At 35.8% G+C, this 16,315-nt stretch overlaps 2 protein-coding genes across 2 annotated transcripts; both read right to left on the minus strand.

Moving 5' to 3' along the window:
• Positions 1-1,923: 1,923 nt before the first annotated feature.
• LOC103967535 (cytochrome P450 714C2-like) lies at positions 1,924-4,784 on the minus strand. Its single transcript, XM_009380783.3, has 5 exons — positions 4,430-4,784; positions 3,858-4,084; positions 3,446-3,696; positions 2,889-3,243; positions 1,924-2,590 (listed from the first exon to the last, which is right to left on the minus strand). Exons 1-5 carry the CDS (start codon positions 4,713-4,715, stop codon positions 2,165-2,167), a joined length of 1,545 nt encoding a protein of 514 aa, XP_009379058.2. The 5' UTR covers positions 4,716-4,784; the 3' UTR covers positions 1,924-2,164.
• A 2,893-nt stretch (positions 4,785-7,677) lies between these two features.
• LOC103946398 (cytochrome P450 714C2-like) lies at positions 7,678-13,102 on the minus strand. The gene is made up of 5 exons (XM_009357099.3): positions 12,799-13,102; positions 11,269-11,495; positions 10,767-11,017; positions 8,752-9,106; positions 7,678-8,284 (listed from the first exon to the last, which is right to left on the minus strand). The coding sequence occupies exons 1-5, from the start codon at positions 13,085-13,087 to the stop codon at positions 7,859-7,861; spliced, it is 1,548 nt and encodes a 515-aa protein (XP_009355374.2). The 5' UTR covers positions 13,088-13,102; the 3' UTR covers positions 7,678-7,858.
• Positions 13,103-16,315: the final 3,213 nt, after the last annotated feature.

Here is a 16,315-nt window from a genome sequence, read left to right on the forward strand (position 1 = left end):
CTTCTAAACATTTTTTCTTCATCCAAACCCCAAGAGAAGCTGCAGCCCGCAAAAGTTAAAGAAAATTCAAAAGTTCATTCATTTCAAATGACATCAAAACACAGCACCCCACTCTATCCAAACTCCTGAATTCACCATGCTATAATCAGGCAGAGCTCAAAGGCTCGCCCAACTCATGTACAGTAGAAGAGATCCGTTTTCAGTTTTTACTTTTTCTCATTTTTCGCTTTAACTGGATGGTTTTTTTTATTTTATTTAGTCATGAGTATCCAAAGGCTTCCTAGGTCTAAGGACTAATCCCTCCGGCGCATGTGAAATGCTCCAACTGAGCATTGCAGCACAGTGCGCCACTTTGACATGTTCATGCATTGCAGCACAGTGCCTGACCACTTTGACAGGTGTGGCCACTTTGACAGGTTCATGCATTGCAGCATAGTGCCTGGTAGTGCCTGGCCACTTTGACAGGTTCGGGGTTTGAACCTAGGTTTGTGGTGTGGACTTTGATAGGTGCGGGGTTTGAAGCTAGGTTTGTCGCGGGGGGGGACGTAAAAATTTCGATGTGCTTCGAGGGTAATTTTATCTTTTTTATATCTTAGAATTCATGTATTGTTTCCATATTTTTCTTGATTATTTTTTACTCTACAAATGTGATAATTGTAAACTAATTTCGTAAAAATATTATGACTCTCAACAGTTATTGAACTGACTACTGTAGCAATATTGTTACAAATATCAACCTTAGACCGACTGATTTCTATACATTGATATCACACTTAGTCAAATCACCGTGAAAGACCTACTTCACCGCTTTAGTTATAATTTTTGTTGTCATGAAAGGAAATGTTATTAACTAGTATTGTATGAATTGCTTAATTAATTTGTTCTTTTTATGGATCAAGAATGTAAAAGGTATGGATCTGGCAATTTTTTTTAAAGAGTTTTAACGAAATACTTCCGGTACTGTTCACTTTTAACGAAAAATACATTTTTACTCTAAAAAGTCACTCTTGGTACTATTCACTTACAACACATTTTTATCCTTTTGATTACTCAAAAAAAATACTTTTTTAAGCTTTTTCATTGGTTTTTACATTTTTATCTTTTGATTAAAACACAAAGTTTTTATCCTAATTTCATTAGTTTTTTGTTCTTTTTTTTTTTTTGGGAAGGATATGGAAGGCATGGTTCGGCAAGTTGTATTGGAAGACGCAAGACCAGAATCTTATCTCAGGAGAAGAAATTAAAAGATAAGGAAAAGTATTCATGCTTTAGTGATATTGGTCAAATGGTACATGAATTGTGTGGCAAGTATGCTGGAAGAGAAGCACAATGGAATTTGGGGATGCGAGGATTGTGGAAAAACTGAAGCTAGCATTGCTAGTTCTTAAACCATTGACCAAAAGAGGGAGACTTTAGTAATTAAGGATATATTAGTACTTTTATATTAATTTTTTTATTATAATTATCAACAACTTAAAAGGGTGACTATATTTCTTTGCTAGTTCTTAAACCGTTGACCAAAAGAGGGGGACTTTAGTAATTAAGGATATATTAAAACTTTCATATCAATTTTTATATTATAATTATCAACAATTTAAAAGGGTGATTATAATTCTATACATCAACCAAATTTTGATTATTTTTCCAAACTTCCCTTGCTATTTCCATGACAACTACTTATAATCAAGCATCAAGATCATTTGGGCATGATAGTTTTTGGGAGAGACCAAAGAGAGTTCCTCCCGGCACCGACATTTTCAACCCCACCTGTATAGGCTTCGCTCATGCTGCAAGAATATTAAGTTCAGACTGGATTTGGCAACTTTGACATGTTGCAGGTGGGTTATCTCTGATATTATGAAAACCGAACATGTTATCATAGAGGACAAACATAGCTATTTTAAATTGACGGGAGATAGAAGAAAAGCGAAAGTGTTATTATGAAATTTCAATATATAGTTACTCGCAGTACAACTATGGTCCTCGCAAAACGGAGAGCCTTATTGGCTTAGGGTCGCCATTTTTTAGTTACAAACAGTACAAATAAACAAGCCGAATTGAAACCAAATAAATAAAAAGCTTACAAGTGAACAAACTAAACTCTAGAGAGCAGGGAACCCAACTAACCCCTCTTATTTTCCAGCAAAATTTTAGCCGCTTCTTTTCATAACTTCTTCACCAAGAGATCAACACCATGTTCAGGCTCTACGACCAATCTAAGAGTAGGCGCATGGCGGTACTTGGGAGAAAGTGAGAAGGAGAAGTTGGATACGAGGAGAGCTATCAGAACCTTGAGTTCAACCATGGCAAAGTTCTGTCCGAGACACACTCGAGGACCAACTCCGAATGGCATGTACAAGTGTGGAAGCTTGCAAGCGCCTGTGATCCCATTTGCAAACCTGTTGGGATTGAACGCATACGAATCTGGTCCCCATAATTCCGGATCAGTGTGCAATGTTATCACCATTATCCAAACATTGATACCCTTTGGAACCTGAATGTCCCCGAACTTCATGTCCTTGAAAGCCTCCCTTGACACCACACTAACCGGGGGATATAGGCGCAATGATTCATGAATCACCATTGTTAGCTGCACACATCATTCAAACAGTCAAGTTTATGGTAACTGATACGTTCAACCCAAAAATTTAAATGTAAATAAGATTAAAGACTGGGCGTTGTATACTACTATGCGAGACTTTAATAACCGACTTGAGATTATCTCAAAACATGTAGTTTTCGAACATGGAAAATTCTAGACGCTGATCATTTAAAACGTATATCTTAATCAGGGAGTTATATAGTACTATGTCTTAATAATAAAACATGGGTAGTGCTATTCACACACCCTTTTTCACCTCCCACACACCTTTATTAAGATCATATACCTGTTTCATGTTGCGAACCATTTCAGCATCTGGAATGTGGCCCTGGCAAACTTGAAGGACCTCTGCTCTCACACGTTCTTGCCATTCTTGGTTCGAAGCCAACAGCATGAGGCACCATGTGGCTGAAACTGCTGTGGTTTCATACCCGGCCAAGTATATGTTCTTGCAGTTATCAACGATGAAGCGGTCTGTTGCCTCTTGGCTAAGGTTACTGTTTTTAGCACCCTCAAGAACAATTTGCAATAAGTCTTTCTCATATTCTGCTGCCCGTCTTTCCTTCACTACCTGAAGTATCAAAGAGCTAGCCTCCTTTTCTAAGGCCCAAACTTCCCTATTGCCCTTCGTGGGAAGGTGCCTGCAACAAGATTACGGGTGAACAAGTATTAATTTTTAGAATAATGGTGCATGTAACATCTCCACAACGAGGATGCCATGACAGTAAAGCCAATCAACTATTGTTATGTGGGAATGTTAAAACGTATGGTAGCACATGATTGGTTCGGGATGCCACCACAACGGCATCCCAGTTGTAGGTACGTTTTCCCAATGGTAAGTACCTCATTCCAGGAATTCCGGCCAGAAAAGCTTTCCTGCCCATAGCCTCCTGGAGTTGCCTTAGTTTCTGAAATATCTCCTCCCCTTTGGAATAGTTGCTTCCAAAACAAGCTCTTGAGATAGCATCGCCAGAGAAGCTTCCCATGTAGCTGTCAATTTTTATCTCAGCAATTCCTCCTTCAGCTGTCTCGATTCTACTGTTCCACGAATTTATCAGAGTAATTGTAGACTCCGTAATTAAATTAATCATTCCCTGCAGGGTGACCATATATAATTACAATCAAAACAAAGAAGGTGGCCTATAGATTTTGTCTTTCGACCATGTTTTGATTTCAAATATGATACCAAAGGACCGCCACTAGAAATATTACTACACCCTTGATCGTTAAATAATGACTGCTTAAGAGAATACACCTTAACTTTCTCCATGTATAGTTCAGGAGCAATGATTTTGCGCTGATGCACCCACGAGGAGCCGTTTGAGGTTAAAATACCTTGACCAAGCAAAGGACCGCGCTCTTTAAATTGATACGTTGGTTTCCCCAAGTCCAAGGATGTGCATGTTGTAATGTCCCTCACTGCATCAGGTTGGTGCACACATAATATCTGTGTGTTTCCAAGTGCAAACACAAATGCTTCACCTGTAGAAAATTTTCCACTGCCCTTTAGCAGACATAAATTTCATCATTGAGAAGAAAGCAACTTAATTTTGCATCCTAATGTCCATAAAATCTGAATATATAATTATATATGCATATACCACATAGCTTCCTCAAGTACTTCTCAAATTACTTTTGTAGGCGACCTAAAAGTCTCACGTAATAGAAAGGAAAAATCTTGCAAGGCTTATAAGGGGTTAGGCTACTCCTAATATTGCTTATGATTGAACCTCGACTTCCCTCAACGTGGAAGTTGTCCTCATATGTGTTGAGGAGGATCATGACACAAGCATAATACTAAATGTATAATTATATGTATATAGTTACCATATAGCTTCCTCCACTTCTCAGTAAATGGAAAGAGAAGAGCAGCACAGTTGTGAGAGGTCGGGCGTTCACTGGTGGAATTGCTGGAGCCTCGAGCCTTCTTTATTTCCAAAATATTTCCCAGGAGAATAGTAGGTGGAGGTCCATTGATTCCTTGCTTGGTTAGCAAGGATCGAAGCCTCTTTGGTTTCGCAACAAGCCCGTTGTAGAGACGTGCCACCAATCCTATAAACCCTAGCAACAAAAGGGACAGTAACACTTTTGCATCAAATTGGAGGAGCTGCATTGATGCAATTAGACTTGTTCGTGCGGCTGGGAAACCGTAGCAGATTTGTTGGAATTTTTACAAGGAAGAGAAGAATTAAAAAAATATTGACTTTGAAAGTCAGACTTGCTTTTATTTGTCTGATGATTTGGTTGTTGCCTTCAGCTCCACACCATTTTACATTTCTACACTCTCTCTCATATATAGAGAAAGCAAATGGCTTGGCTGCTGAAAGGATATGGTTGAAAATACGACGCTACTTGACTGTTGAAAGTTCAGTCATCACCCCTATTGATATCCAATCACATTTTAAATACGTGGCCAAGTAATTAAAATTATAATTTCAGTGACTATTGAACTTTCAGCAGCCTCTAATGATATCTAATCACATTTTAAATACGTGCCCAAGTAATTAAAATTGTAATTACAAAATGAACATGAAATGTTATTGAATTTCAACGATTACCGAACTTTCAGCAGCCAAGTATTGTACTTTTTCAAACACTCTTCTTTTAGACGGCTCCTTTGCTTAGAGGTGATTTACTCTCCCTCTTCTCAACTAAAGCTGGCAAATGCGGCCGCTTCTACACCAAGCATTTGTCTTGGGGATAATACTTGCCTCCTCACCGGTGAGAACCCAATATACTGAAATTACCATGTGGTCTAATCAAACAACCAAACAACCATCTCTAAGATTGCTCTTGTAACCAAACAACCAGTCTCTCCTCTGTTCCTTTGTCCTCCTCAGCCCATGCCGTAGATCTCATGTACATCAAATCCAACTCGAATTTCTCAATCAATCTCTCTCCTCCATCGAACTGAACCCTGCCCAATCACACCTAACCTTCTCATTCGCCATGGCAGCACTTATGCATCTGCTCACTCGCTGGTCGCGACTTGGCGCTGCTTACTCTCCTTGCCGCCATGGTTGCGTCGGGAAAAAGGTGGTCGATTTGGGGCGGATTCGACGGAAGAGAGATGAAGGAGGAGGATGGGTGGATGCGGTCGACGGAGGTGTTTGGCCACGAATTTCTCCGAATCTCCATTGCAGAAGCTTAGGGGGAATAAGAGGTGTTTGCTTACGAAGATTGTAATAGTCCGAAATAATTTAACATGAACAGATGTCAAATTTTTATTGGTGGTCAGTGAAATTGAATACCGACTAGTCAGTAATCAAAACAATATCTTGTCTTGGTGATTTATATTAATATTAATACAAATGTTAATATTTGAATAAGACTGCCTTACATACAACAAGCCTCTTCGTTTTGCAAGGAATAAAAAAGAAACATCTTATTGTACGCAACCATATATTTATATTGCAAATAAACTATTTTCACAACTCAACTCGTTATTTTTTGGACAAAAAGGAGCACTCGCACTCCCAAACTATAATACATGCATAGTCGATAAAATTTTAATAGCAAATTTCATAAAATAAAAACCTCACACGTTTGTTGTGCGCCATTTTTCTGCCTTGAGGCCTCTTATCCATGTTCGTCGGTTTTCTTTTCTTCACAAAGCCTGGCAACAACTCTTTTACAAGGAGAAACTTATGTATCTAGACACTAAATTATGTTCTATTTGGTTACAAAATAGTACCAGAAAAAGCGGCAGAGTGGAAAGAGTGGATTGAACTTGGTAGGAGGAGAAAACTTTTGAGCGACAATCACGGCATCATCTAGTGTTCGTGTGTAATTAACATAATACTAGGCGACAGTGTGATGATTACACCAAAAAACTTCTCTAGTCGAAAGCAAGGAGCTAAAGATACGTGTAGAATTGAGAACGAAGTAATAGAATCAGCTGGAGCTTGTGGCCTTCAGGCCTTGTACAATTGAAAGAAGAGGGTTCTACCTCGATCGTTATCCAAAAGAGGAAGAGACCCCAACTAAATGAGACACTACCTTTTTCCTATTTTTTTTTTGGGACGAACAGAAAATAAAGGGCTCATTTTTACCTTTTATATACCCTTTTCAATTTTCGATGGTCAGAAATGAATTGAAAGAAATCAAATGACAGAAAATAACGGGTTTGTAAGAATTAAAAATGAGTGTATGGACAACATAACCAAAATAAATTACAAGTAAACAACTGAATTGGGAAATTTATAAAAATATATACAAGGTTGACCAATAGTGGCACAGTGGTTGAGACGAATTTCAAATCCATATTTTACACGACATGTTCTGGGTTCAATAATTAAGGAGAGGCTGAAATGCATCTGTAAGTATTTTCGTTCCCAAAAAATTGACTGCCGTAACGAAACCACTAGTTGATCTCTTTTATTTATTTATTTATTTATTTATTTATTTTAAACAACATTAGCGAAACTCAGTAGTCATATTTGCTGGGGTGTAACCAGTCAGCGCCTCCTTCAGTTCACAGCTACTTCAACCTTCTCCTCTTCAGTTTGTTGTATTGATATTTTGTTGTTTGGTAAGGCTGACTACATCCCCTAGTCGTTCATGTTTTTGTTTATTAATAAAATTCACTTGTACCATCAAGTTTTCTTGAAAATTTTAAATCTGATTAGGTTGGTAACTTCGCAAAGGTGTGAAAACAACTTATATTGTGCCAAAAATTCTGCAACACTTTCCGTTGACATAAGCAAAAAGTTAGCTTAAAATCCAACTCACTCAAGTTTCAAATTTTGGTTACTCTCCGTATTAATTTGTTTCCAGATGTGTGTGAACAATAGTAGTATGAGAAATTTGTTAAATAAGATACCAAATGTCGTAGTGAAAAAGCTCATATGTGTTTTAGTTGAAAACACTTTTATTAGAAGCATGTCAAATAATTAACTAGAAATCGATGTTATATCATGAATTAAGCTCACTATGAAGCTTTTGCTTTCATCGGCACTAAAATATGCTTCTATAATTCATAACCAGTTTCTACTTACTTTGTCAAAGCATTTTTTATTATCTCAACTCTTTATTAAAATACTTTCAAACAAACCCTAAAAAGAGTAGCCAAAATATAAAGGCAACATAAAATACTTTATTGAAATTTGAAAATCAAACTTACACATAGCTTGAAATTGGCCCTCACCATTTGGGCCAATCATGGATGTATTATTTGGGAAAACAAATATAGGCTTAAACAAGTGAGCAAACTAAAACCCAAAAAGAAATAATAAGTTGCTCATTATCTTTTTAAGTTCACAGCTTTCTCACTAGGAGATCGACTCCATGCTCAGGCTCTATAACCAATCTAAGAGCAGGTCCATGTCTGTACTTGGGAGAGAGTGAGAAGGAGAAGTTGGAAACTAAGAGAGCTATCAGAATCTTGAGTTCAACCATGGCCAAGTTCTGTCCAAGGCACACTCGGGGTCCCATCCCAAATGGCATGTACAAGTGTGGAAGCTTGCAAGCGCCCGTAATCCCATTTGCAAACCTATCTGGATTGAACACGTAGGCGTCTGGGCCCCATATTTCTGGATCAGTGTGTAGGGTTGCCACTGTGGTCCAAACATTGACACCCTTTGGGATGTTAATGTCCCCAAATTTCATGTCCTTAAAGGCCTCCCTTGATATGACGGTAACCGGAGGATATAGGCGCAGTGATTCATGAATCACCATAGTTAGCTGCACAGGTTTAAATGTGTTAATCTAATTTGCATGACAACACTAAGTAGTGCATATATGTTGACTACACATGTAGTTAAAGTTAATCACAATTGTGAGCTGTACAGGTTGAAAATTTAATCAAGTTAATACAATCATGATTCACAAACTAACAACTAACAGAAATTCCATAATATGTCCCATATTAAGTGTAGATAGTTAACTAATAATTATTAATTACTCTTCAAAACTGATTACAACAAAAAGGGCACTAGTTACAAAGCACATGATAATTGATACAAAAAAGTGACAAAAGTACAAAAGTGTAACTTGATTTGTAATAGCACACTTTTAGTATTAGCTACCTCAGCAACAACTACGTGTTTTCTTCGTGGTTATTTCTCATTTTTCCTTAAGTGCTTATATGATATACATGCATGCATACATATACATATATATTTTTTAATCATGTGAAACATCATATATACCTGTTTCATCTTACGAATCATATCATTATCCGGAATGCAGCCTTGGCAAACTTGAAGGGCCTCTGTTCTCACACGTTCTTGCCATTTTGGGTTTGAAGCCAACAACATGAGGCACCACGTGGCGGAGACCGCCGTGGTTTCATAGCCGGCCAAGTATATGTTTTTGCAGTTATCAACAATGAATCGGTCTGTAGCCTCTTGGCTGAGGTCACTGTTTATAGCACCCTCAAGGATCATTTGCAACAGGTCTTTCTCATATCCTGCTGCCTGCCTTTCCTTCACCACTTGAAGTATTAAAGTGCTGGCCTCCTTTTCCAATGCCCAAGCTTCCCTGTTGCTCTTTGTGGGAAGATGTCTTCAAAAATATAGCAATCATTTAAGATTATGAGGATCTAAATGTACTAATTTAAGATCAATATAATGTTACACGTATAGCAATGCTTAAGGGGTCTGCCTTAGCACGTTAACACAATGCTTAGGGTGAGTACACCTAGGACTATTGAAGGCCTCGTTTTGTACTCTTTTTTTTTCACCGAAAAAATGTTTAGGTTATTTAAAAAACAATGGCTTCAAAGCAACAACTTCTGTTTTCATAAGAAGTGGAACTGAGTCTTTAATAAACCTTATCAATTCCCATAACACTGTAATTAGGGTTTGAAAAAGACATTGTCTACCCTTCTCTTGTGAAAAACTATAGCAAACAGCCCATTGTACTTTCTTTAAAATTTAGGACTAACGAATTGAACGTTATATTATAAGAAAAATTGAAACTCAGGTATAATTATGTAAACACTATATGTTTGTTCAAGGAAAAAACCCTACTTTCCGAGACTAATAACACTTCAATTTGCTCTAAATATAATTATATAAAGGGTTCTTTAGATATAGACCCTTGAAACTCCTATTTTCCAAATAAAAACCCATCTAAATTTAAACATTCAAATAAAACCCAGATTTCAAATAGCCTACCATGTAGACAAATATATGACCAACTATTACAATACAATTACAACTTATGCCATAGAATCCTAATTTGGTCAATAAATGTTATTACTCATCCTAATTATGATGAGCAATTAAATCCATATGGATATTTTACCTTTCTTGTATCATAAATATTAGCAACATATATAAATTAATTTACCAAATTTAAAAGAGAAAGACAATCTTGTACGGAAAAAATAATATTGTTTGAATTATGTAATTACCTACATACAAATTAATTTACCTACTTATAAAATATTATACTAATTTACCTACATTTAAATTAATTTACCTACTTATTAATATTATACTAATTTACCTACTTATTAATATTATACTAATTTACCTACATTTAAATTAATTTACCTATTCCAAAAAAAAAAAATTAGTGATATTAGATAATGTTCGAATGTTGTGGGTTTGTGCTTGTAGGTAATTAAATAAACTTTTAATCTAATGCACATAAATCATGTAGGTAAATTAGACCATTTTGAAAGTAAACTAGACCCTTTAAATTTTGGTTTGATGTAATAGGTAAATTAGACTATTTTGTAGGTAAGAATTGTGCGGAACATATAGCTTTTGTTTTGTGTATTAGGGATTGGAATATTAGCCGAAGCTGTTTTAGGTTTATTGTTGTGTTGGTAGGTAAATTAACTTATATATGTAATGCACAAAATTATGAAATTAGTATTATTATTTTTCAATTGGCACGTTATAACAATTTGAAAGTTAATACATTGAATATACAATGAATGGCATGAATTATTTTGTAAAATATATAAAATTAATTAAATGGATATAACAAGTAACTGATCCAAAAACCCCATCCAAATATTAATAGGGGTAGTTTAGGCATTCGAAAAATACACAATTTGAAAAGTCAAACTTAATTAAAGAATTTGTTTAATTGGAGGGTAGTCAATAGGCTTTATTCAAGAAAACAAAAGGAGATGGGTTTTAGTAGAGGAAAATATAGTTTCAAGGGGTAATATCAAGTTATATAAATAAGAAAGCCTTAGCCCAAGTACCTCATCCCAGGAACTCCGGTAAAAAAGAGTTTCTTGGACATAGCCTCCTGGAGATTTCTTAGTTTATGAAATATCTCCTCTCCTTTGGAATAGTTGCTTCCAAAACAAGCTCTAGAGATAACATCACCAGAGAAGCTTCTCATGTAGCTATCAATTTTTATCTCAGCAATTCCTCCTTCGGCTGTTTCAATCTTACTGTTCCAAGAATTTACCAGAGTGGTTGTAGACTCTGTGATTAGGTTAATCATTCCCTGCACGATCAGTTAACACAATCAGAATCAAAACAAGGCAACGATTATCTGTGCATGGTGCTATTAGTTGGCCATGAATATTATATAAGGAAAATTAATGAAAAAGCCTTGAAAACTTTGAGTTTTAATGATAAGGACAAAATAAAGGATAAAGTGAGTAGTACTAGGATTAACTTTTTAGTGTAAAAATATGATTTTTCGTTAAAATGAACAGTACTGTGGACTTTTCGTTAAAACTCTCTTAGAAATACCTTGACTTTGTCCATGTATAGTTCAGGAGCAATCAGTTTGCGTTGGTGAGCCCATGAGGCACCATTTGAGGTTAAAATACCTTGACCTAGCAGAGGACCTCGCTCTTTAAATTGATATGTTGGCTTCCCCAAGTCTAAGGACGTGCATGTTGTTATCTCTCGCACTACATCTGGTTGGTTCACACACAATATTTGTGTGTTGCCAAGTGCAAACGCAAATACTTCACCTGAGAATAATTAATTGAGTAATGTTAAGAATGTTAAATTTGAGACTAAATTTAAAAACTAAATGATATGTCATTAATAGAAATGAGCATGTCCATCAACGCTTAAGTTATAAACTAATCATCAAAATTCATATCTATTAGTTTTCAAAATTTATTCTTCTTAATATTATTCTAATTAATTTAACATAGAATGAGACATAAATAGACAGGTGTAGAAAATGGATGTGAAAACATCATTTCCCAATAAAGAAAGTAATTAATTGTATGCATGTGACATGTCAAAGCCTTTGACCCAACAAGGACTCTTTCCCAAAGCGTGAAGTTTACATATTCTTAGTTAGGTGCAACTCGGACGGATTAGGTCCAATAAAGAATGTAATTAACTGTATGCATGTGACATGTCAAAGCCTTTGACCCAACAAGGACTCTTTCCCAAAGCAAAAAGTTTACATATTCTTGGCTAGGGTGCAACTCAGATGGGTTGGACGGGTTGGAAAATCAATCTAATCCTAATTCAACTTTTACAATTTAGGATCGGGTTTGGGTTGGATTTTAATTGGGTTTATTTGGGTTTGGGTTTAATCAGGTTCGGATTTACTTGGGTTAGGTTTGGGTTGCCCAACTTTTTCTTTTAACAGATTTTGGTTAAGGACAGCAAGGAGTCAGGGTTGAAGAAGTACTCAGCTGCAGTCCACAAGTTCCTTGAAGGGTTGGCTAAAATTGGTATGTAAATTATTTAAATCATATTCAACAATTTTAAGGTTTAATTCTTAAAAAATTCTTGTGTTTTTAATTATTTAATTAATTGGGTTGAATCTATATTTGCACGAACAGAGTTCCCAAGATCCAAAACAGTAGCAGAAGCCTCTTCAAAATATGGGCCAGCATATGTTACAGGTCCAGTTTTCTTTCTGTTCGAGAAGGTTTCAACATTCATTGTGACTGAGGAAACGGCAGAGCCGCCGCCACCGCCAGCAGAAGCCGCAAAAACTGAGGAGGAAACAAGTGCTGTTGTAAAAGGAAAGGAGATAGTGATCAGGTTTGGTTAATCGGGTTGGGTTGGGGATGAACGGGAAAATGATCAACCCAACCTATTTAATGAACGGGTTGAAATCGGATTGGATTCTGACGGGTTATAACTAAAAAAAAACAGCCAATTTGTTCGGGTTTAAAGTCGGATTGGAAGTAAGACAGAGATGAAAGGGATTTATAGATCTTGTTACATGTAAATGTTCCTCGTATATATGTTGAGGAGATCTTGGTCATAAACATGGTTACTCTATATAAATTTACGTGTACATACCGTATTGCTTCCTCCACTTCTCAAAAAATGGGAAGACAAGAGCAGCGCAATTGTGAGAGCTGGGGATTAGTCCACTGGTAGAATTGCTGGAGCCTCGAGCCTTCTGTATCTCCATAATATTTCCCAGAAGAAGAGTTGGTGGAGGTCCACTGATGCCTTGCTTAGTTAGCAAGGACCTCAGCCTCTTGGGCTTCGCAACAAGCCCATCATACAACTGCACAAACAACCCTACAAACCCTAGAAACACAAGGCACATCAACATTTTCGCATCAAACTGAAGAAGCTCCATAAGAAAACTTGCCCTAATTCTCGGAACTCTCACATGCAATAGGAGACTTTTGGTTATTTTTATTTTCTTGGTAGCCAGCAGATTGCCCATATATATAGTGTTATGCTAGCTGGTCACTTTGTAGTCCCGCATCAAAGTGGAAACTTCAAAATTTTTAGTCAAGAGAAAAAATTTGAGTTTGCGGCAGCTCCTGTGGGTTCCACTCAAGACCTAGCTCGAGTATGTATGTTCAAACTTGGGAATTAAAATTCATATATATATATATATGGTGTTGTAAATTTATTTCTATTAAAATACATGCATTTATTTATAGACACCATATTTTTACTACCTTTCTAAAAAAAATAGAATCAAGATGTGTTGGTGCATGAAGCAAATGGCACATGCCAAATCTTCAATTCCGTTCGGATTGTATAATACAGAACATATATTTTAAGGAAAACTAACGAAAAATTTTCAAAAAAATTTAGTTTTAATCAAAATAACAAAATAGAAATGTAAATAAATAGTATCATAAGTAACTTTTCAAGATAAAATTATTCTTAAAATTAAAAATAAATAACAACAGTAGCGTTCTATTAAGATTCCCTAGATTTTAATCAAAGTGTCAGCATCTTCACTTGTTGAAAACGTGTACCCCATGGTTCACACAAATGATGCGACCTTATTTCTTTCTTTTACGTCTTTGTCTTTGATTTCATGCTTTGAACCTCGCTACACGTTGTTACAGACGTCACAACACCACACAGGTGTCAGCCTAGCTCAAGTCAGCTAGGAGACAGACAGTCAAGGGTTCCCAGGAAACTGCCAATTTCCAAGACCTCAAAGCCTACCGCAGGCAATTTTTAAATGTTTGACGTTATTCATTTAAAGAGTATTGTTATTCATACCATATTTTTATATTATATTTTTATGTCATCTTAGGTGATTTCTAATGTGGACAGTCATATCATTTGAAAAATTTGTAAAACTCAAGGAAATGAAGGAGAATGACTCATCGTATACCACAATCATCATTTAATTAACTAGTTTTTCTTAATTATTAGTTTATTAAATAATAAACTAAATTTAAAAATATGATTAATTCAAATGATGTGGTTGTTCATATCAAATGCTACCAAGGTGGTATGAAAATGTGGTACAAAAACATGGTATGAATAACATTACTCTTTAATGAAATCAATTTTACCTTAAAAAAAAAGGTGAAACTTTTAAAATACCAAAACATATCTCTCTTTTCTTTAAATTTAAAGAATACAATTTAATTATAAAGGGACAGAATTGTAAAATTCAAATCAAAATTACCTCATCTGCTTCTTCATATGAAAAAGGTATAATTTTAAGGGCTTTCTCAAAGTGAGACTTTCCAAGTAATCTCTGACACCTCACGGTTTAAAGTTAATTCTATACCAATATAATAAAACATTGTGCTAAAAATATGAGGCATTAGAGAGTCTATAAAGAGCCTCACTTCTGATGGAGTATCCTTAACATTTATGATTTCTCTATTTTTTATTAACTAGTTTTAACATGTAATTCTAAAATGAAATGTCGTTCAATCATATGAACTTATTGAAGTCACTGCACAAAAAACAGCAATCGCCACAAAAGAATGTTACTACTTTTCCGTCGGTAGATATTAATTAGGACTGGAAACCGTGCCTAATACTCAAAAGGTCAGTTGAAGTGATATTAGCCATGGGGCTTTTGTGCGCATTCGTAAGGGAGCAATAGTACAGTTGTTCAGTGAGTATTGCTGTTCTTTTCACCAGCTCGTCATGTCTTAATCATTATCTAATTTTTGCAATGTTCAGGTAACAATGATGATTCATGAATCGCTGCACCTTTATCCCCCGACTGGTGTGGTATCAAGAGAGGTTTTCGCGGACATGAAATTTGGGGATATTATTGTTCGAAAGCGTGTCTATATTTGGACTGTGATACTGACGCAACATACTGATTGGGGAATTTGGGAACCAGATTCGTATACATTCAACCCGGAGAGATTTGCGGATGGAATATTACAGGTGCTTGCAAGCTTCCTCAGTTGTACATGCCGTTCGGGGTCGGACCACGAATGTGTATTAGACAGAAATTTGCTATGGTTGAACTCAAGGTTCTCATATCTCTCATATTGTCCAAGTTTCTCTTCTCACTTTCTCCAAATTACATACACAAACCTTCTCTTAGATTGGCTATAGAGGCAGAACATGGCGTTCGTCTTGTGAGAATGTGAGGTAAAATAGTCTCACATTGGTGAAAAGAGAAACATTGCAAAAGCTTATAAGAGGTTGGGCTACTCCCTATATTGCCAATTGGTTTTATGGTGGAACCTTAACTTTCTTCACGTTTTTTGTTCAAGAAGCTGTATAGAATAATGTCTAATCAATTTCCTTTTATGGACAATGAAAAAACAGATATTGCTCACTTTTTTTAACAAACAATAGTATGTATATTAAGGGGTGAGAGAGTAGGCTAAGCCTCACAATAGGCTAACAATAATGTGGTTTAAATTCGCATTCGATGAGAATCAAACCTAAGATCTCTCAGTTAATTACAAAATGAAGAGAAATATCTCTAGACTGTAGTACTAAGCAGTAGATGTTGCTCGTTTTAGCTTGTATTGTTTGTTCCCTTTTAATATTGTCACTATTACTATGACCTTGTGGTATTCATTGAGCTATAAGCCTCTAATTCCTTTATAATAATGACTTAAAACTAGTAGATGGGCAACAATATTGTAGATCACATCAACACACATTTCATACATTTATTGATCATCACAATTCATAATTTGCGTAATTCTTTGCATTTATTGTTAGTGTTGAATTTTGTTCAAAAAAAAAAAAAAAAAAAACATTCTTTGATTTTGTTTATTTTCAACACGGTTGATATTGACCAATTTTTTTATTCCAGACATTTCGTTGTTCATACTTTTATTGAGAAAGGTGTGTTTGCGGTTAGTTTTGGTAATCTGAGCATGTCTTCTTCATCTTTTGCGTGCTTTTTGCTAGTTTGCATTTGAGTTTCCTAATCTTGACTGGTTTTGATTTTCAAATTAATGGTTCTTGATTACTTCATTTTGCAAGGTTTTGGTTGATGATGTCCCAATTGTTGTTTTACTTTTTACCTTTCTATTTTCAATAACAAAAACATGAGGGAGCAGGGGGATTTTTTTGGCGTAATAGGCCTCGTTACATTCAGAGAGTGCCGCGCACAAAACTATTA

This window comes from the organism of the source record quoted next, unplaced genomic scaffold (genome assembly GCF_019419815.1).
Source record: "Pyrus x bretschneideri cultivar Hongxiangsu unplaced genomic scaffold, Pyrus_bretschneideri_v1 Contig5, whole genome shotgun sequence".
Lineage (NCBI taxonomy): Eukaryota > Viridiplantae > Streptophyta > Magnoliopsida > Rosales > Rosaceae > Pyrus > Pyrus x bretschneideri.